A 22890-nucleotide genomic window follows, 5' to 3' on the forward strand; every position below is an offset into this window, starting at 1 on the left:
CAATGCCATCTGTGCAAATGTTTTCTTCAAAGAAAAGTAAAAGTGGATCTAGCATCATCCTCCCTTCAGTTTTCATGAAATATTTCCTGTGTTTCCACTCTTATCTTTATTTTATATTATTATTAAAAGTCCAAACTTATAGTTTTCTCTGAACCTTATCTGTGCACATGGGTTCTAATGTCTGCTGTCTAATAATAGTCAATGAAAAGCATAATTCTGGTTTTCACATTCATGTTAGCTTCCAGAAAACCACGCTTGGACTGTACACCAGGTTTCTACCAATTCCAGTTATCTATGCAAATATCTGTAACTGTCCCTGTCACTGGGAGTGGCATGACAGGGAAAGTGGGTTTCGTCCAACAGTCATGTTTACATCTTTCAACGCCTAACATTTGAAATTTTATCCTTGAATCAAGAAGCATCTAAAACTTGATCACCGTTGCTAGGCACGAGATCCACTTAGACAAGGCAGAGAGCACGGAGGAAGCCTGTGATTGGATTTCTCTGGGCCCGCCTTCTCACAGCTAAACAGCACCCACTAATCTTCTCTTAGGTCAAACCATTAAAGGGGAACATCATGGTCTGGTGCCAAGTTGTGGTGTTGCTGTATTATGATACAATCAGTCATTCCCTCCACCCATCCCCCCCCCCCTTCAAAAAAAGACAATATTGCTGAGAATTACACTCTTAAGAGTGAAAAAAAAAATGTATATTTTTATACAGTTTGTAGATAAAGACATGCATCCTGAAAAGGTGGAAACTACATTTGTATTTTGCAGCTATAAAACTACTTATACGTCCTGTAACATCTGTATCGCTACCACCACTGTCAACATTCGTCATAACCTTCCAAAGCTTGACATAAAATTGAAGAGAGTCACTAATATCATGGAGATGGTGATGAAAATCCAAAACATACAAAAAGTAAAACAACGTCAAGTCTTCAGCCACGAGTCTAGGAAACATACATAAAGTAGTGCCTACCTAAGGTAATTGTATAAAAGGTTAACAGAAAGAAATTGAAATATCACAGTTATGCACCACAAATCCTACACTGTGTGAACAATGGTGAAGACAAAATGTCACTGGATTAAAAAAAATTGTAAATTCTCTTTTCATAGCAAAATGTCTTTGCCATGCTGCACACAAGGTGATTGGTAATCACAACCTTTGGTAAAAACCACTGGCTACCATGGTATGTTGGTGTTGCTGAATCGAATGGTTTTGTAATTCACCTTCAGTATTGATGCCAGACTATTTTTATCTTGTAGTCTCCCTTCAAGGACCTACCTTCTCTTATTGCCGTGCAGGGAGCACCTTCCTCATGTTCCAGCCTTATCTCCTTGAGGGCCACTAGATTGTCCGTCAGCCTGCTCCGCCCCTTGAATACTGTGGCATACGTCCCCTCCCCGAGCTTGTCCAGTTTGGTGTAGGTCTCCATCTTGCCGAAGCCTATCTCTGACTGCAGTGGGGAAGAGAGGACAGCCAGAGGCACGGTGAGCATTACTACTATTACTGGGTTTTCCCTTTCTATACATCATATTATGTTACATATTGAACTAAGAGTGCCAAAACTAGTCAACAGCATTATGCAGTGTTCTAAGGGATGAAAGGTATAATGCATATATTTCTGGTGAAAAAAGAGTATTTTTACCTTTCCTGCAATAGACATGTGCAGTAATGCAATTTTGGAAAAAAAAAATGTTACTCTCCATGAAAATTGCAATATTTTGGGCAAAAAAGTACACTTGTACAAAATACTGCAAAAAAGTAAAAGTTCACATCTCTGATGAACTATTCACATCATCCACAAATGCAAATGATGTACAGTTTTAACACAGAGAGGTGAAGAGGTACAACATTAGATATTATGTGAGATGCAGCATAACTGACAGCTATTAATAAAGATATTATATGTTATCCATACTACATAAGATCAAGTACTTTCACACACAAAGAAATATTCTACAACAGCAATCATACGATATCTCATAACAGTACTACTGTCATAAAAGTAACAAAGAATACAACTAAGATATCTCTCCTAAAAGCCTGTGTGTTGTACACTGAGGTTTGTTTGTTTGTTTGTTTTGTTGGGTTTTTTTTTTTTTTTGGGGGGGGGGCAGCTTTTTCCCTCAGAGATCCATTCTGGTGGAACTCCATCCCTCCTCATTGGAAACAGGTGAATTCTGATAATGTCAAAATACTTATGAAAACCTTCTGGGACTATACTGCACTTTAATACTGAATAGCAGGTACTACTGTATACATTGTTGGTTTTTCGCCCGCTATCTGTCCTGATTTCGTTGTTCTCATGTTTCCACTGACGCTGCACAGTGTAAACAACCGCAGTGTTATGCATTAATAAGACTGGTGTTGTAATTATCACCATGTACATGAATATACTTGCCATTTACTGCCCCCTCCCATTAGGCACAGAGCTCCATTAGGCGCAGAGCACTTTACATCATAACAACATCCTTGAAATTTTCTGCCATACATGTGATCTACTGTATGTGACTGATTGATCTCATGAGCAGCGTCATGTATTAGCCAACGTTATGACAAGCAGCAATACTCACTTAATGAATGAGTTATCAGAATCGACACATAAATGGCAGAATACATTACAGCAGTAGTGACAAAGGATCTCACTCTCGACCTTGTGCAATGAACATTAAATACAATGTAATATAAAAAATTTGTATATCAAAGTAACCTGTAAATATTTGGTAATGAAAATGCTTCGCAAATACAACAGCTATATTTGGTCCTGAATCATAGACTGTGAAGGCTATACAAATACACACACACTAAAACAGTTCTAAGTAAAAAAAAAAATGTACATTCAGTGTAGAAAAAATATGTAGGGTTTAATTTGTATCAAGCACTCATTATGTACTCATAGCATTATGATCCGACGATGCTGCATGCAAACAGGTCAATATACTGTAATAGTGGAAATTTGTATGCATTGCTCACAACCAGAAGCTAGTGGGATTATTTTTGCATGCCATTCCAATAATTCATGTCTTGATCCCGCGGAATCAAAAAAAGCAAAATTCATCTAATCCAGCCGGGCACAAAAAAAAAAAAAAATTACTCGCGTGAAAGTATCCACTTTTACAGTATAATGCATGATCAGCATTTCTATTTTTTTTTTCTATACCAGTAGTTACTGAAAGACTTGATTACTGCATTTTCTCCATGGATCTACATGCTGTACAAAGTATTGTGACTTCCCACACTTTTTATCCTTTTTTTAATTTATTTTATTTTAAAGAAAACTCATCATCTTGCATCCAGGCCTTAGATATTATACAAACATACACATTCAAATATTTAAATGATAAAGAAATGATAGAAAACTATGAATTCTAAACACCTAGAATGACTAGAAACAAGTCCTTGTTTTTCTCTTTCATGAAGCGAGAGGTGATGTACATTTGTAGCACACATGTATACACCCCTCTAACATACGTGACCCATGCTCACATCTGCTGGCAGGTAAAGTGATAGGTTCATAAAGGGCTGTGTTTGTCCACAACAGCCGCATACATATTACCAATATTATGCTTTGGCTTCTCTCCCATTCAAGGCCCTTCACAGTGCTGCGCCATTAAAGGACAAGTTCACCTTCATAGACATGTGGGTTGAGTGAATGCAGCAATATTAGTTGAGAACATCACTGACAATTTGAGGAAAATCGGACAATCCGTTCAAATGTTATGAATTTTTGAAGTTTCTGCTCAGTCACGGCTGGATGAGAAGACTACTATAGCTTGTGATGTCACATGAGTACAACGAGATAAAGAAAGTATAAAGAAAATTCAACATATTTTCACTTTTCTCGCATAACAAAAGAACACTCGACTTCTCTCTTTCAGAAGACAAGGGGAATAATATTTCCCTTAACATACGTCAGTAACAAGTCGAAGAAATGTGCACTTTATTCAAAAAACAAAGTTTTGTGAAATTCTCTTTTTATTTTCCTTATACCGTTGTACGCATGTGACATCATACACTGTAGTAGTCTCCTCATTCAGCAGTGATTGAGCAAATGCTTTAAAAATTCATAACTTCTGAACGGATTGTCGGATTTTCCCCAAACTTTCACTGATGTGTTCTACTAATATTGTTGCATTCACTCAATCCATGTATATGAAGGTGGACTTGTCCTTTAAGGTAGCATATACCTCACTTCCATAGACCGGAAAATTCCAAATCAAGTTGTCATTACGCATCACTCATGACTTCAATCAATCACCTGTCATTTTGACTTTCTTTCTTTTGAAAATGTGAACATATAACATCTTTAGTAAAATGTCCGTGGTAAGCAAAATTACAACCACACAAATATCATCTTTTTTGACTGAGAGGGAAAAAAAAATCTAAACAGCAAATCACTTGCATTGAGAGCTGCCAGTGTACAGTGGTACCATAATTGGATTTAAGTATAGAATAACACTGGCTTTAACTTCCCTGATTTCTGGTCGTTGCCGTCATCTCGTAAGAGGCCTGAATACCTGTCTAAATGTCACATCACAACTATGAACAAGATCTTCATATCTTCTGTGAGTCACAATTTTTTCTTCCAGTGAGCCTATTTTTGTTTGAGACCAGCATCAATGTTAAAAATACCTGACATGATATTCTACAGGAGTTGAATGATGACAACCTCTATCATGTGATAGTGAGGTAACAAAAAGAACACAACCTCATTCTTTCTGTACGTGCATAACATTGTTTCTTTTCATTACCAGTATTTCAAAAGAATTCCTTTCTTCTTTCTTCTCAATCATAATGATGATTACCAGTCTTCACATTATATCCTGAAAATTAAATTATCTCCTTTTTGTTGGGGGGGGGGGGGGTGGGCGAGTCCTTTTAGATTTCAAATAAAGCCTAAAATATAAGGAGTTATCAGTATTTTTCTTAATAAACCATGACTTGTCAACGGAGTAGTCTGGAAACATTTGTATTATAACTATTGTGCGCATTTTGTATATTTAATAATACTTAACATCGATTTTACTGATTCAAATTTTTACAGTGGTTGTTTCTATCCCTAACTCACATTTTAGAACTATTTTAAAGCACTAATGCTGGGTTTTTGTTTCATCTGCAAATGGTAAATTATGCCTTTAACCATGTGCTCTCCCTGCAGCTATTTGCAAACAAATGTGGGCGGGGCCTTTGTGGTCTCCCCCTTCACTCACCAGTGATGCTCTCCGGGATCTCCTGCTCATCTTCTCAAAGGGAGGACTAAGGCTGTACTTCTCTATAAACTGGTCCGGAAGTTGCATGTCGGCGGGCAGGGATAACCTCTTGGATATATCCTGGAAAAAAAAGGGGAAATGTGTAACAACTTTTCATACTGGTGAAGTATATCTTAAGGCAAAACAGGGAAGTATCCCTCCAGTATTAGACATCCAACACAAGGTCAGCATGATACCTAGCACACAAAATAGATGGTTTATCTGTTTTCACTGATCTTCAATTCCATTACACAATTTTTGATTATGCAGTGCAGTCCTAGGGGTTTTGCATGAAAAAAAAAAATTAATTAGCAATCCTGATGCACAGTATAGCAGTCAGCATTGGAATAAGTACCGGTACATTTTGTAGATTCGGATTTTGCAAATTCAGCAAGCCTTATCATGTCTAATAGCTATCAGCGTGCAGGCTAGCAAGCACTACTTGGCAGATGCTGGTTTTTTTTTTTTTTTTTTTTTTTTTTTTGTATGTGTGTGTGTGTGTTTTCCAGAGCAATTTCCTTCACACCAGCAACAGTGTACACTGATATTGTAGAAGAAACCCAGGTATTGTTCATCCACTGCTAAATCTATGTTCCACAAGGAAGTACCCCCTAAATACTGTACGAGCTAACATTTTCGCGGTGGTTTTATTTTCGCGAACTTCGCGAATCGCCTTTGAACCGCGAAAAATAACACACAAAAATAACAACGCGCGAATAACTATTAAAGTTCAGTTAGACCCTCGCAACCGCAAAATTAACAACACGTGAAAATGTCCTCCAAGTAGCAATTCACGAAAATATCTGTACGCGAAAATTTCAGCTCGTACAGTATGCATTGACATTCCTCCCATGATTTCCACATGATAGCTGTTGTTGTTACTCTCTGTATGAAAGATTGCATGCTCAACCTGTATTACCTGAATTTTTAAACGGAATGTCTTTAACTACTCTGTCTCTGAAAAATAAATTCTCTCACATGACTTTATCATTCTCATTGATCTCCCATATTTACTAAGACATGGAGTTGTCAGTTTTTGAGAATCTCGGCATCATCGACTCGTCATCTTATAAACCACAACTGCAAGTGATGCAGGATAAATCCTGACAGCTGTTTTACCTCTTTCATGTTAATTACCACACAATGATGAAAACAAAATACAAGTAACCTAAAAGTGCCAATTCTGCGGCACTACCCAGAATAGGAAAGAAAAAAAAAATCCAACAGTTGCGGTATTTGGTAGGAGGTTTTAAAGGTAGGGGATACCTTTTACAGACCTCCCAAAATGCAGCAAAACATTAAATATGAACCTCAGGGGACTTGTTTAGTCCACTGCTGAGAAATTTGGAAGTCAACAGTTATCTACAATTTGAATAATGCACAAAACTCAACTACTCAGTAGTTCTGTGTGTCAGCCACAGTTAAGCCTTTTTGTTGCAGTCTTCTGTATTTTTTATCTATAAACACAAATCTAAAAGTATAAGAGCTGAGGGAATAACATATAGAGTGTGTGGCAAGAATGTATATAGAAATGTTTGTAAGTTTTGTAACTTTCTTCACAAAAAATACATGATGGACACACATGCAGTGCATGGGTCTGCAAAGGTAGCCTAGTAATGTACTGGAATTTACGGTGAGCCCCGAAAAAAATTCAATTAAAAATCTAACGGTCAATAAAAATGCACTAAATGTTACCTTCCACTTTCAATACTTTATGGGAGTTTCTAAAATGATACTCTCTTCAACATACCTTTGTATTTATACAATTCTTCATTTAAGGCATGCAAATGGGATTCCCTACCTTTAAAGGGCAGCTTGCAAACTTTCTTAACCCCCCCCCCCACACACACACACAAATTTAACCCCAAAGAGCAATTAGGTTTACAATGTTGTCAAAATGCCTACAGTCTTTTTAAACCAACTCTGACAAGTGATTTAAAGATGCCATATCAATTGCTATGCAGTTTCATTGCCCATGCCTCATTTTATCAAGAAGTCAAGGGAGAGATAATTTTGTCAACTAGGAATGATAAATGCTGCTTGTGCTACCTTATTTTCATCAAATAATTTCTACCAAGTTTTGTTGCCTGTCCCTCATTTAATCAAGAATGCAAAGGAGAAATGATTTCATCGACTAGGAATGATAAATGCTGCTTTTGCTGCCTTACTTCAAACAAGAACAGTCATTTATGAAAACATCTAGAAGTGCACAAGTCATCTGAGACTTGTGGAGAGCAACTGTAAATTTTGAAGACAATCACATTTTTGCTGTAGGTGAAAGCTTTCTAGAGCTTGGCTTATGTCAGTTGCCACGATCATTTTCTAAGGTGCATGTGAGTCCAATTCTTCTTTTCATGAATCTTTGTGTTTGATTTAACAATGCTGATATCTACGAGTCTTCCTTCATAAAAACACATTTGGCAATTATTTAGGCACAATGACAGCAGATTTCACACCAGCGGTTAAAAACGCTCACAGCTGCTCAAATGTCTCTCGGCTACTGCCATGGAAACTGTATACACTTTAGTGGCTGCAACTGTTGTAAGTGTGCCAGGAAATGCGACCCTGACACTAATTCAGATCAGTGTGAAAAAGGCACGGGGAGACTACAACAAAGGTAAATAGAAGAGGGGGAGACAGACAGACTGACATACTGACTGTGCTATAAAAAAGAGAAACCAGTTCATCACAAGACGATGACATTCTGCTTTAAATATATTACACATTATATCAAGGGCAGGTTTCTCCCAAAAAGAGATATTTTCCGTTTTCCTTCTCCTTCGCATTGAGTTCAGTTTCCATGACGTCAATGCTCTTTGTTGGCTAATGTAATCTAGACAAATATACTCTGAACACAGCACGCACATAGCTATTGTAGATGCGATATCAGTGCAAATAAGATAATGAAAGACACAATTTTCAGATTTGAATACAAGGATACGGATTTTATCCTACCAACTTACAACATGTAGGCCTATGTCATAAATTAAAGTGTTGTCAAATTAGTGCACTCTGACAGTTCTGGTTTTATAATGATGCGCTTTTCATACGCCCACACACAATAAACTTCACAAATTTCCTTATAACAAAAGGATATAACTATCTTTATAGGAGCTGTAACTTTTGACACTTGAAAGTCTGTAGTACTCGTGCACGTCACATTAGGGTCAAGTGTCTAAAGCTTTAGGTGTCATTGAGCAAGTCTACTCCGATCAAGATCTCCACAAGAGCTATACAGACAATGGCTATTTCGCAGAATTTGAAACGAATATAGTCACTCTGTATAAGAACTTCACACCCAACAGAAGTCTCTCACCAAAAGAAGTATGACAGCATAAGCATATTCTTATATAGTACACAGGCTAACACTTGGCAACAAACAGATTATGGTATTAAAAATCATCTGGCAACTGTGAGATGTGGATTGGCACAGTGCCCATGAAGCTCATTCAACTCAAGAAGACGGCTGTGCCCTGGTTATGAACGGACGAGACCGGTAGCACTCACCTCACTAAACCTCCTCTGGAGTCTGCTCGGATGTTTGTGCCTCCTCCTGACTGGCGTATGACTCTCATCAGACGCTCCCGACGTCTGGTCGCTCTCGCCGTCCGAGCTGCGCCATCGATTCTGCGTTACAATTTCTGTCGCGGCGAAATGAAAAGAGGAAGACGTGGATGAAGAAAGAGGAGGAGAGAAAAAAAAAAAATGAAAGCCGGATGTTGCATGAATGTTTGTCTTTATCATTTCTCCTTGCCAGCAATAATTAAGCTGCAGGAATACATGTGTAACAACAAACTCGCACAGCTCATCTTCTCTGGCATAACAATTAGGGGCGTATCACACAGGGTCAGTTCTGTATGTCATAGAAATCACAGGGAGAGATACAAGAAGCCCACATCGACACAAGCTGCAGTTGATGGATAGTAAGGCTTCATCAATTTTCTCTCCTAGACTAAACACAAATTTTGACTCACTATGCAAAGATATCTCTCTCTTCTCTCTTTCTTTTTTTCATCACAGTATTTGAGTTAGGAAAAGAAGGGAAGGATTAATTTCACAGTATTTTTGAAGCATCGTGGCATTTTCTGCTTCTACTTGCAGCGCATTGACAGTCTCATATCTGAATAGTATGTCAAGATGGTGGGTTAAAAATATAATAAAGGGTTTAGAAAGACTGCATTAAACAAAATACATCAACTGATCTCACTGAGTCACAGTAGCACTCAGTACTAATCTGAAGATGGATCTTAATACTGGTACATGATAAGGAACTATTAGTCAAAATGTGTAGCAACATTTCTTCCCATCTAATACACCAAATGCATAATGACATACTTCCTTCAACATCTCTCCTGGTCATTGATAAAACACTGACTGAAATCTACCAAAAGACTTGTGCACCATTATTGGAATCTGAAGCCATTCTCAACTAGAAACAATGGCTTCTTTTAAGACAGTGTCATTGGATGCATCCTGTTAGACACCCATGCTTTTAACCAAATCCTTTGCAATCATCTGAAGCCCTAAAATTTCAGCTATTTATATTCTATAGACAGCAAAGGGACTGCTATAAGTATTGTTCAACCATATACGTATATTGTCGCTGGGCTGACAACACCTCGCATCTACAAAATGTCAAATGTGGTAAGACAGCTAAGATTTGGACAGGACATCACTTAACTGATTATCTGACCATTATTCCAAAAAAGACATTTTCATCAAAAATTTGAGACACAAGGTCTTGTCACCCCAGCATTGCTATTCTATATATTGTTAATTATCAGAACAAAAGGACTGTCCAAAACAGGAAATTGGCAACTTGCATTTTCAAACAACTTTTACACATGTAAACTGTCAATTTCAAAATTGTTAAAGCTCATCTCTGGGACAGAGAAGACTAATAATCCACTTTTAACCTATCCTTCCCAACCCCCAACCCCCCCAAAAAAGAAGAAAATGTTAAAGATATTGATGTTCTCTGTGTTGAACAAATGGGGAATACAATCAGTTACATACAATACAATTCAATATAATAAAATGTGTCCTACACACAAATTGTAAAGTCAACTACAACTTGTGTATGTGTCCTACACACAAAATTGTAAAGTCAACTACAACTTGTGTCCACGAGTGATATACAGTACATGTACATATTATTCACTCCCCTTTCACAAGTCTTGATGCTGGGTTTCAGAATTCATCAAATGCAGAAAGCATAAGATGCAGCCGTTATCCTAGGAATCCATACATTTTCAAAGAATTCATCAACGTCATACCTGTGAGAAAAAGCATTCCCACCAGTTTTCGAGTCCAAACAACACTTAGCACAAGCGTCAAATATGATAGATCCAGCTCTTGTAAAGCACACAATGGATATGATTTGGAGGAAGTTTGCTCTCCAAACATCAGCCAGCCTCTGCTGTGGAGAATCTCTTCACTTCGCTGACTTGTGCAGGTAACTCACACTGGCAGTACTTCCTTCTTTACCTCGCTTGATAAAGAGCCTCACTAAGAGTTAACAAAGCATACTGAAGCCTGGGTGGTGTTGCTGCAAAATGTGTGAGCAGTAAATTGATCCTAATTGGGCTGTGTGTGTGGTGAAATTAAAGCCCCTATTGAACGTTTGGTAATTAAATGATATTGAAGAAAATTTGGCTTTATTTCCTTCACAGTAGTTGATTTGGCAACTTGATGTTGTATGCGATGTAACAAGAAAACCACAACCCCTGTGCATCTTCAGTGTGATCACTGTTCTTCCAGAGGCTCTGCCATTACCATTATTAACCTATTTTGTAGTATAGCAAGGTATCCATTTTTATGCCCAGGTTAAGAGGGACATCATGGGTAAAAAACATCATGTCCAAGGACATAATCACGTAGCAGGACTTGAACTGGGACCTGTGTTTGAAAGTCATAAGCCCTATGCACTATACCACACTGCCCCCATTTCTATCGTAACCATGAAGTTTACAATTGGAGGAAGGACTGAATTTTAATGTTTTCCGTCTTCCTTCCCATCCCAACCCTTTGCCCTAAGAAGGCAGGACAGTTTCTGTACCCTTCTCAGACCTGTTCATGTCTGATGCTGTAGGTCGTCGTGGCAGCCTACTTCAGCCTTTAACAGGCCCACAGGAATGCTGTCGCTGGAATGCAATTACAAGTTTGTTGCACAAGGTATGTACATGTATATATTATACATGACTTGACCACTGGGTAGAATTCCTGCAGTTCAATGCCATGAGAGGCCTAATTTCATGGTACCAGCAGCATGGAAGAGGCAAGAGATCAAGCAGAGAAGGGAAGGTCATGCTGTGTGCCCCCAGTGCCATGGAATGTTTCTTTGTGTTCCTTATTAACTATCATCACAGAGAACAATCTTTTCCCCTTTGACATCCACTCATCTCACGCATCCTTGTTTTGAATTCTCCTGTGTATGATCTCAAAGATAGCCAGGCAAAGGTTTCTCATGAAGCCACAATCATGTATCAATATGAAAAGAGAAGCAAATGTCACAACCGGTTTTCCATTCCAGAGCTATTTCTGACGAAGCAGCCAAAACACCTTTTCTTCCACAAGCCTGCCTCATTGGTAATGGTAATGGAATCTGACACGCGCTTGGAGATTGTTTACTCATTACATTCTGGGCTGGAGCTGTCCTGGCCCACAGTCCAGGCTAGGGGAGGAGGTTTGGTGGAGAGGAGACAAGCAGGAATCAAAGAGAAGATTTGGCTGCTGACGCACATCAAATGCAATCAGTGCAGATAAGACTGCAGTAAATATGGGATTGAAGTCAGGAACATGACTGCAAACTGGATTTTTGTGACTCAACTCCAGCGTCAGGTGTGGACTGACATTTATGGGAAAATTCATTCGCTGTGCCACAACTAGGATCTCAGGTACAGAGCAGGGAACCAATATCTGAATAGACTTTTCAAGCTGTAAAATTTACCATGAAGAAAGAGAGGACAATTGTATGCCAGGCAAGTCACCACAACAGAAGTCTCATAAAATATTTCAAGAACAATCCAAAACTTTGTCGCAGCATAGCCTGCTTTAGAATACAAATATCATACAAGTTCTATACTGTGCACACAGATAGTACCTACAAAATGGAGCAGGTTACTTGGTATATTAGAGATCACTATCATTATAATGTCATTTACAAACAAGAAAGTTGATATAAATTACAAAATTGTATATCTAACACAAATTTAACTACTTCTGCAAGAGCTAAACTGTTACAGTCTGTAATGTCACTCATGAGTGGGAATGTACTGTATACGCCATATATTTCGTGAGTCTAAATTTTCGCGAATCGGGAACTCTCGACGATTTCGCGAGTGGTTGAATTCGCAATCGGGGAGTCCTCTTCTGAACGGAGAAGTGTACACACGTACGTCACATTCACATCAGGATCAGAGTCAATATTTTCGCGTGTCTTTAGTTTCGCGAATAGCACCTGACTCACGAAAATCGCGAAAATAAAAACCTCTAAAAAAATATTCGGCGTATTCAGTATAACTTTGATCCCAATAACACATCATGGTACAGTGTATCTTTCAAGAACAAGACTGACTGACAGGTAAATCATTGATCACGTACACTGTACAAAGAGGTGAGATGGTTAGAGTGCCCAAAGTGCTAATTGGGTTTCTCGATCAATAGTACACTTGGTCAAGGCACGTGCACTTTGCACTTTAAAAGGTTGCTGCTCCCTGCTTCATGTAAAACATGACTGGTTCCAGTGTTTCAACCTTCAGTGTCTGACTGTAGTATGTACTTGATTTAAATGGATACTAATGGTGCGTGTAGTGTATTTTCTGTTTGAATTTCTTATGTATTATATGCATGTCATTTTGTAATGCGCAGTAGAGTATATCATTATAGTAGCTGCGCAATATAAATGTCCTTTTATTATTATTATTATTATTATCTTTAGAGTGAAGTCAAAACGAAATTTTGGCTTCACCATTTTTCAAATAACATGCCTTGTCAATTATCAGATGAGCTAACATGAAAATGTATGTGGCATCTAATTACACTGTCCTTGAAACAGGCAATTTTGTGCTTTGTGTTTTCTATTTGTACTGTTTTAAACATGGTTTACAATCAACAAACTGTATCATTTTCTTAAGGCTACTCTTTAACATTAGCGTTGTACACCATGCATGATTGATATTTCTGATTTGTAGTTCTCTATCATGTTCTGTTTTTATATTTGATATTTTCATTACTCAAACATTTTGTTAATATTTGTTGTAGCATTTGTATCCAGTGATAATGACACATGGACATTACTTTGTCTTTAAAAATCTGCAACTTTTGAAAGTCTTTCCAATTTTCCCTCTAACTTTTTTTTTTGCATGCATGGTACTAGCACATAATATGTCAGGGAAATGTAATGGCCCCTTTTACTTTGTGAAAATCTTCTCATTATACTGTTTGTGATAAAGCCAATTAGATGGTTCAATCACACAGTAATTTGTTTTTCCACCAATGTAAGGACCTTAAAAAAAGAAAAAAAAAAAGTTGCAGTGCAGCATGGTTATGAAAGTCATAATTAACTTCAGCTCAGCAAATAACACCATTAATGAGTGGTGTAACAGCCATGGGGGAAGGGGGGGGGGGGTGGTTACATTGTGAACTACACACGGGTAATACATCATGTTTTCATGATTATCCAACGTGCACAAAATTATCCAACATGCACAAACTAAACATGCACATCTTTGGCCAAATCATCATTATTTGCACATATATTTATATGCCAAACGAGGGCATCAAAACAGCCTGCTGTTCATGTTGGCTTTGGGTCGACTACTGACATATTACATGTATGTAAATGATTATACAGTAATGAGGCGACTAATGAAGAATTTACCAAAACTAACAAATGTACATTTCCCATGGATAATGAGTTGCCAACCTGTAGTTATTCCCCAGGTCCCACAAAATGAGAGTACAATTTTCCGCCGAGCACGGTGGGCTGTCAAGCTCAATGTTGGTACAAAACAACAACCAACCAAAAAAATAACAAAAAAACAAAACAAAACATGAAGGATCGCCATGCCTACCCCCAGTGTTCTCAATCGTCAGGCAAACTGGGCAAATTACTCTTCAAACACAGCCATGTCTGTGACATTTGCAGAACAAGAGACATTGATGGTGGTCGCATTCATCTGGTGTCCGGCACCAGCCCTCCCCCTCACAGAGAGATTTCCTGCTACTTGTATGTTTGCCTCCGAAAAACAACTCTATCTTAAAAGAAGAAAGTCTTGCTGATGGCAGTCATCATCTCCAGCACTTCATTAGTGGATAATTGGATCATTCTTTTCATCCAGTTGAGGTGTCTATTGAACTTGTACATCAATACATGTAGGATAGTGAGATGAATGAAGTCATTAAATAATCACATGTACACAGACTTTGTGCATGTTTTATCTTTTTTTATGAAAGAGATATTACAAGGGGGGAGTATGACATCTACACTATAGCTGCACTTCTTTGAAACGATAGCAGCACTGCCATCTTTGCTTGATACCGAATGCAATGTACAAAATCCATTTCAGTTTCATAAAAGAAAATATATGGCACTGCCAGGACTCATGGACCTAGCTCCATGCAGAACTGAATCATCTTTGAAGAAACAGATTGTGAGGACACAACAACAAAAATGATTCCTGCACAAATTCATCACTCCTTGGCACATTATCAGCACAAAATATCACCTCACTCACCTTGCCAACATTTCAATTACAGGTAGAAAATGGTTTCATGCGACTATACACATGTAACCGTGCTCTTCATGAAATCTGCCCACCCTGAAATTCTCTGAACATGTGCCGGGCAAATGTTTCTCCGCTTTAGTTCAGACTCAGAGTATCCCGCACCTGGGAAACTGCTTGTGTGTGACACCACACTATCCAATGTAGCAAGACACAATTCGGGGGAAAGCGTGTGGCGTGGTGAATCAATCAAGAAGCCATTAGTGGCTGAAGGGCTCAGAGAGTAAGTTACTAAATCTGGGTATTTGTAACATCTGAGAGTCCGTGTCCTGCTTAACATGAGCACTCCCACCCGCTATGGTAATGTTACCACAAATCTACCCAGATGGTGTACTGTACAATGTGTACAATCCCAAGGAATGTAATGTGAATATAATTTCTTGTTTAAAATACATCCATTGAAATCATGGTATGCAATGGCTGCATGATATGATACACCCCAAGAAAAATTTCTACATTTCATAATAGCAAAGACATTCTAAAGTACCGGTAAAATTTATTAATCATGAATTGTTAACTTGACTTACAAACAGAAAGGTCATCCCAAAAGAGGATTGTTTTGAATGTATGTAAGAAGTGAAATCCACACTAGCGCTCAGAGCAAAATAGGACAAATATCACAAAAGAGAAAAGTTTGAATTCATTTGACTGTCAATGAGGTGATTTAGAATATACCGGTGTCCAGTAAGTGTAGCAACACACCCCTTGTAGGCAAGACTCCAGCTTCATCACTCATCACATTATATGCTGTGCTTCAAATCTCACTGAATTACACTGGATGCGCAATACTCGGTACTTCTTCAAAATTTGTATCCTCTATACATCTATTAGGCTAGAGGAAGTTAATATTTCCACACAAATTCAAGAAATCATCACAGACAAGTCATACTTAGGATCAAGAAAATGGGGAACACAATGCTACAGGCATCATTGGTATATGACCACTTTTGAGACAGAATTGTACAGCTTTACAGTAACATACAGAATACCACATGAATTGCAGCATTTGTGGCACTGAACTTGAAGGAATTGAAAAAATCACATTTGTTGTACAATTTCTCAACATTTGCAGCTACAATAGCAGCCATGCTACAAGGCATATACTTTATTCATGACTGCTCGATCACCCCCCCCCCTTTCAACCATAGTACTACCGGTACGGTATGTCTTCTTCCTTATCCTTTCTCTTTATTAATACATCAATACTCACAACAAAGATGGCATTCTTATAATGAGTGTGTGTGTATATTTGACTTTTGTGAAAATATGTAAAATGTATACATAACATACACCTCTACTGCATCTGCATGGAAGAATGAAATAAAACATGAGTTGGGAATTATGACTGAGAGTTTGAATATTCCTGCATAAAACATGAGAACTCCTTATTTTTAAGTAGGAAGTAGGAGTTAAAGGGACTGCAAAGTGCTAGGCAATTGGTATAGGAGGGTATGGAAGGGTTGGATGCACTGGCACATTCTAAATTGATAACGCTGAAAGGGAATTGACAATGCGATGGTAATGGGTTTCATTGTATTGGAAAACTGACATAAACCCAGAACACACTACAGCATGCAGAAACCGCGCAGTGCGATGACGTACCTATCTTACCACCTTCTTTGGTGCCATTGGTGCCGTTCTCCTCAATGCTCATACTCTCCGTCAGCTCAGAGAGGGAGTCCTCGATCACAGAGTTACTCCGGAATGATTGCGACAGTCTCCTCTTTAGTCGCTTCATTCTACTCATCCCACGTCAATAGCTGCTCACGAAAACATTGACGAGCCCTCTGGAAATGGCCCCCTCCGGCTTCAATGTATGTATGTATGTAGTATATATTTCCTGAAGTATTCCAACACTTTTTGGGCAAGCGTCACAGCTAGAAGTCTGCACTCTGGGAATTACGGTACGGAGTCATGCATTCAGTTGCTGCGGGTTATCAAAGAAGTTTTCTTCTTCTTTCTTTTTACACTGGACTCCGGAAAAGCTGGTGATACATCCTGTGCTCAAGGTTGCATAGATGCACTCTCTTTACTCACTGTGAAGGAAACATCCAAGTTGATCCAGCACTTTTTCACAGGGCTCCTCAAGTGTCAACCTATAAAGAAAGTGCAAAGAAAATGAGACAAAAAGAAAGATGATTGTAAATGTCAACTTCTTTCAGAGGCATCAATGAAAAAAACAAAATATATATTCTTGATCCAGCTTTCAATATTTTTTGGGGGTTTCTAATCTCACAAATGTGAGATAAACACATTTAATCACAGAAAAGCACTTCATTCCTCTTTTTCTAACATGTAATAAGGTACACGCATAATGGTATGTGAGTACATTTATACATGTACATGTACAGATGAATATGCATACAGCAATTAAATTGTGAAACCTAACTATCACAGAAGAAATGTTCTTACTGAGCAAATTAACAAGAATACATATTGCTCCAGGAGATATATACCATTCTACATTGAAATGTTACAGGGCATCTCCTAGAGGGGATGGAAAAAATTGGAGAAAAGGAGTTCCCTTCTCAAAGGCAAGCTGCACGCAACAGCTTTCAGCCCTCCCCTGTGTAGGCAATACTGCATGTCCCTTTCGCCCCACCTGAAGACCAGGGATCTGTCGTCACTGCAGCTCGCTCTCTCGTTAGTTGGAAATGAGCGCTAACAAGCAGGGGGGAGAGGGACGGGTGGTATCCAGTGCACGTCTCCAAAGCAAAGTCTTTCACTGACTGCCTTGTCTGCATACGGGTCCGTGATTAAACGCCATGACTCAGCTGAGGCAATACGTATCTTACATACATTCGGGGCACATCATTACACGCATGCACGCGTACATGCACATGGCTTCACCGTGTGGCCAGAGTTCTTCCACCGATAAAAGTCTGTGGATGTTAAACAAACATCACACTGCACAGACCTCAGTTGACACATCAGCCAGGCAGGCGGTTGTTGGTTTTTTTTCCCAGTCATGACAGATTTAAATACACTTATAGAATATTGCATTCATCATGTGTATATCATGCAGAACAATACTCCATTGTACTTAGTCTAATGACGTAAAAACAGCTATCATGAGTTCAAGCATTTGAATTATAAAATGCCGGTATCATCTGAACTAATCATTGTGTTTGCTCTTTTATCTTCTTAACTGTAATTTAAAGTCCAGTTTTGCCCCTCTTACTCACTATGGACTTTGCATTCACTCCTAACACAATCTCCTACCATTTGTTTGATATATCCACACTTCAAGAAGTTCAAATGGTATAAATCTTTGTTTACCAACACAGATTAGGCTGCAATGGGGGGGGGGGGGGGCAAATGATCTGAATAGGCTTGAGATCGGTCGAGTATTGCTATCTTCTGTTGACTTGAAATACCTGAATGATAGTGCAGTAAGCAAACACAATAGGAAAACCCATTCAATTTCCTCTTTGCAGCTAGACGCTGGATAGACAGACATCTGATGGATCAAAAGGGGGAAATTGTAGTCCTAGCACGTAGTACACAAACGCATGCAGTAAGCTCAAGGAAGTCTCCTTTGATGTGATTTCTTGCCATCTCTGGGCCGACCCTCTGGGATATAAATTGTCTGAAAATAGACAGAGGTGATCTAATTCTGTCACTGTGGTCTAGCACAGGTAGAAGGAAGCATGATACACATTTCCAATCCGAATAGTCTCCACTAGTCATGAATGCACAAGGGGCAAAAGGTTGTACTGTACTTGCAAGGAATGGTACTTAAGCTGGTGAGATGTGTGCCAATTGATTTAAAATTCAAAGGATTTGTGAGATAGACCAATCCTCAAAGAAGATGAAGAAGAAAAAAACAGGTTTCTTGAAAAGTTCATGGGTGTATTTTTCCTATTTTTGCTTGTTTGTTTTGTTATTGTTGTTGCCCTTGTTGTTAATTGTTGTTTAGATACAGGCCCCTTGGGAAGAATGAACAAACAGAGACTTTAATCTTGATCATATCACACTTATGGAGGAAGTTTTGTCGAGAAAGTGAGTAAACGGTTTCTGATGGGAAGGACCCTGTATTCAGAAAACAACACACGGATTAACAGCCCTGCATTTAGACACAGCCACAAAAGGGCTCTAAGAAAGGGCGAATCTGTATCAAAAGCTCAGGACAGGATCAGGTATTCAGCTGCACATCAATACCTTGATACTTGAGGCAGAGCTCAAAGAGGCTGCATTAAGGGTAGAGTGTTTTGGCTGAAAAGTAGAGTTTGGCAGTGATTTAATACCTCAGTCACAGCTCCCATGACTATTATGACATGGATATCAGCTGTTCTGAATGCCTTCGACTACATTTTTTTTTTCACTCACTATTCAACAGGAAATATTAGCATGGAAAATGAAGTAAATTGAGATGGATACATTTCAGTCAAGGTTTACCGGTCAGACAATCCACAGGAATTGAGGACAAAAGTCTGCAATCGTGTATCTTGTAAACTTCATGTAAACTCCAGAAATATGTCACACTTCAAAGCATGATTTCCTCTGGTGACTCTTTCACATACAGCACAAAAATTCTCCCTTCAACCCTTGTTACAGCATGTACATGGGTACTTCACATCAAGGCAAGCCTAACAGGATTTTTTTTTTTGGTCCCAAATTATAGCTGTGCTTAACATCATGACTTGAAAATGTGAGGATTGTTGTCTGCAAATGTGAAATGAAAATGAAATAAGATGTCACATGAGTATTCATGAAGACCTCAAAAGTAGCAGAGGAAGGGGGAGGTGTTTTTTTTTTTTCAAGACATGTGTTCAATCAAAATGAAACATTGTGCGAATATTACTTTGATGCTCTATCAGATGTAGAGTGCAAGACGCCAGAGTTTTATTGTTATTGTCGTTTATTGTTGTTACCGTTTGGTTTTTTTGGGGTGTTTTTTTTTTTGGGGGGGGGGGGAGGGGAGGGGGGGAGGGGAGGAGAGGAGGGGAGGTTCCCCTAATTTGATATGGGGTATCAACAACAGGCATAAACATAAACAGATATTATACAAACAAAACAGAGCAGCCTTGGTAAGGGTGTCAAAGCTATATTTTTTAATTACCTGCATCAATGATATCCCTGTTATTCAGGTCAGAGTTAATTGTAGACAAGAAAATATGATCTCCTTCATTCTTGGCCATCACGTACCTATGAAAGATGATCCCATGCCTAAGACACAAGGTCAGGTAGAGTTGTTTGTCTTCACAGGTAATGCGCTCCTTATATTGTTAAGGAGGGTCTACTTTATCACAGAACTATTGTACATCTCCCCCATCCCCTCCATTAGCTGCTGGTAAATTTAGGAAATTCTCCTGCCTGAAAATGGTATCTTGGCAGTCAATAATCCCCAATAATGACTATGAGGTCACAAATGGAAATTTGTGCATGTCTAGGGGTATGGTGCTCAATAACAATTCATTTGTGCCTATCTAATGATGGAAAGGTTCTAGAAAAAAACAGTTATTAAAAAATCATATCCCTTATAATTACTATACTTCTGCTACATGTAAACTTCCTTCCATGTTTGCATCTCCAGTTGAATCACATCAATACATTTCTTCTTCTTTTTTTTTGGGGGGGGGGTAGAAAGGGAGATTTTGCTGTAAAAGTAAAGTGTGTGGAGATATCTCATGAAATTGGATGATTTTTTACTAACTAGTAAATTCACCAGCATGTACATCTCAAGGGATCACAACAACCTACATTATTTCACTTCAATAATGACATCAATACTATATCATTTGCATATCTATGCACATAATATGTTCTCTACTTCCACGATGCAATGATATATATTTTCTCTCCTTTTTCAATCTTTTTGTTTCTTTAAGTCTTTATCTCTCTAAATTCAAATTTCTTCTCTCAGTTTATTTATCTCTGACTCTCTCTCCATTTTCATATTACTCAACAAACATCAATTGGTGTTTTTTTTTTTCCAATTTGAATTGAAGATATTGGGCAGTTTTCCAACAACTTCCACGGATAGACAATGCCCCACAGAGTTCTAGCAACATCTAGGCACTACAAAACACATTGAGATCTATCACAAACGTGATGCAGACTTATTCAGGGAAATGTACGGATGAGATATTTACTCTTCCCATATTTGCACAGGTGAACACGCCAATATGCCACACGCTTAGAGAATCACTGCCACAGTGCCACAGAGGACCCACAAAAATAGAATTGTTGGTGTGTGTGTGTGTGTGGGGGGGGGGGGGGGGGGGGAGAGAAGGGGAGGGGAGATCCCAAGTCTGCATGTTTAGCCAATATATATCTAGACAAACTGTGTTCCAGTCTAGCATAGACCTGAATGCCTCAAGCCCAAAGAGAAGTGATTCAGCCACCATGGACACACAAACAAATCTCAATTGACCTTTTCCACTTGAGCATGGCCTCGAAAAACAGAATTGGACGACCACGTCATATTGATAGAAAGCACAGCAGTTAGCTTATGCACCGCAAAGATAAGTTTGGGTATGGAAAGAGCATTCAAGTAAACTGCTTTTCTCATTCAGTTACCTCCTGTGTTCAATATATCTCACTGGAGAGCACAACATCAATACAGAACCAAAAAGAAGGAGCTATGCTTATAAGTAGTCCCCCCCCCCCCCCCCGCAACATAAATACAGACAATCAAAGACAATGCGAAGACACTGCAGTTGGATGCTTCTTTTAATCATCCATCCATCCTTTGCAGATTGGCCAGCCAGCCCCACTCGATAATCTGTGCCAACATCATTTGCCCGTTCCCATGGCGACGACGCTGGGATGCAGTTCGAGACAGCACTACAGCAAGTACGCAAACATTGTTTGAGCTTTGAAGAGGAAGATGGGAGGCCGCAGGCACCAGAAAACACAAAGAACCATTAGCACCATCACCTGGGTGCGGGAACACTAACCCATGCCACTGATGCAACATTCATGTCTCGACACATTTCCCTGTGGCTTTGATTCATGGATTTAAACTGAGGGTACATTGAGTCTGTATGGAGGCACACTCGGTAGAACATTGAGATCAGCTGGCTTGTGACAGAGATTGATACAGTGGAGACAAAAGAAAAAAAAAGAGACTATTATATTACTCATAGCTGGTCAACAATTCCCTTACCAATATTCTATGAAACTGCACTGTCAATACAAGGCACATTATGTTTCTATCAAAACAAATTCTACATCTTCCTGACAAGAATTGTGTCAAGGTTTTTAATGCATACAACTTTAGCTCGAATCTACACAAAGAACAATTTTTCAGTCAATTGATTTTGAATATGCATTTATAGTTGTTTGTCTTTAAAGAAAAAATAAAAGACAATTCAATTGATCGGTCGTAAGGAGTAAGTAATGTATGATCTGCTTCACAGACATAATTCATTTTCCCAGAAAAGACTCACTGTAAATGGGTACACATTGCACGTGATCTTACAGAGGTGACTCACTTTCTATGTGAATCAAAAGTATGGTAACACGTCACAGCCCTACAGCCAGTCAGCTCCAATCCAACCATGGGGAGGGACAGTGGGATGTGCACAGCATGCACCATCATCAATACCAGCTGAATTAACACCATCACCACAGCGTTGTTTTGTTCCCTGGCCACATAGATGCGCCCCCTACATACCACAGGTCAAGTATTAGTGTGCTGTACTATTCCTGTAGGCCACACTGGAGTAAAATACTGGGCATTATTTCTCAGAACAGTTATATTGCATGGTGAGATAAGTTATACCCTTGGCTCCACATAAGACATACGATTGTACAATGTAATGTAAACTGTAGCTGCGCCTCGTGCATGTTACACAATAAATTGTAAATACCCTTGAGTGCGCTCCAACTCCACTAACGCA

At 38.9% G+C, this 22890-nt stretch overlaps 1 protein-coding gene across 1 annotated transcript in view; it reads right to left on the bottom strand.

The window, feature by feature from the left end:
- Positions 1-22890, bottom strand: part of LOC140246056 (cyclin-dependent kinase 17-like) — a 96391-nt gene that overhangs the window by 23291 nt on the left and 50210 nt on the right. The window contains exons 3-6 of the mRNA XM_072325501.1: positions 16646-17139; positions 8766-8899; positions 5220-5339; positions 1291-1462 (exon numbers count right to left, since the gene is read on the bottom strand). Of these exons, the coding sequence (XP_072181602.1) occupies positions 1291-1462; positions 5220-5339; positions 8766-8899; positions 16646-16790 (571 nt within the window). The 5' untranslated portion in view covers positions 16791-17139. The remainder of the gene's footprint in view (positions 1-1290; positions 1463-5219; positions 5340-8765; positions 8900-16645; positions 17140-22890) is intronic.

This window comes from Diadema setosum, chromosome 2 (genome assembly GCF_964275005.1).
Source record: "Diadema setosum chromosome 2, eeDiaSeto1, whole genome shotgun sequence".
NCBI classification, from domain to species: Eukaryota; Metazoa; Echinodermata; class Echinoidea; order Diadematoida; family Diadematidae; genus Diadema; species Diadema setosum.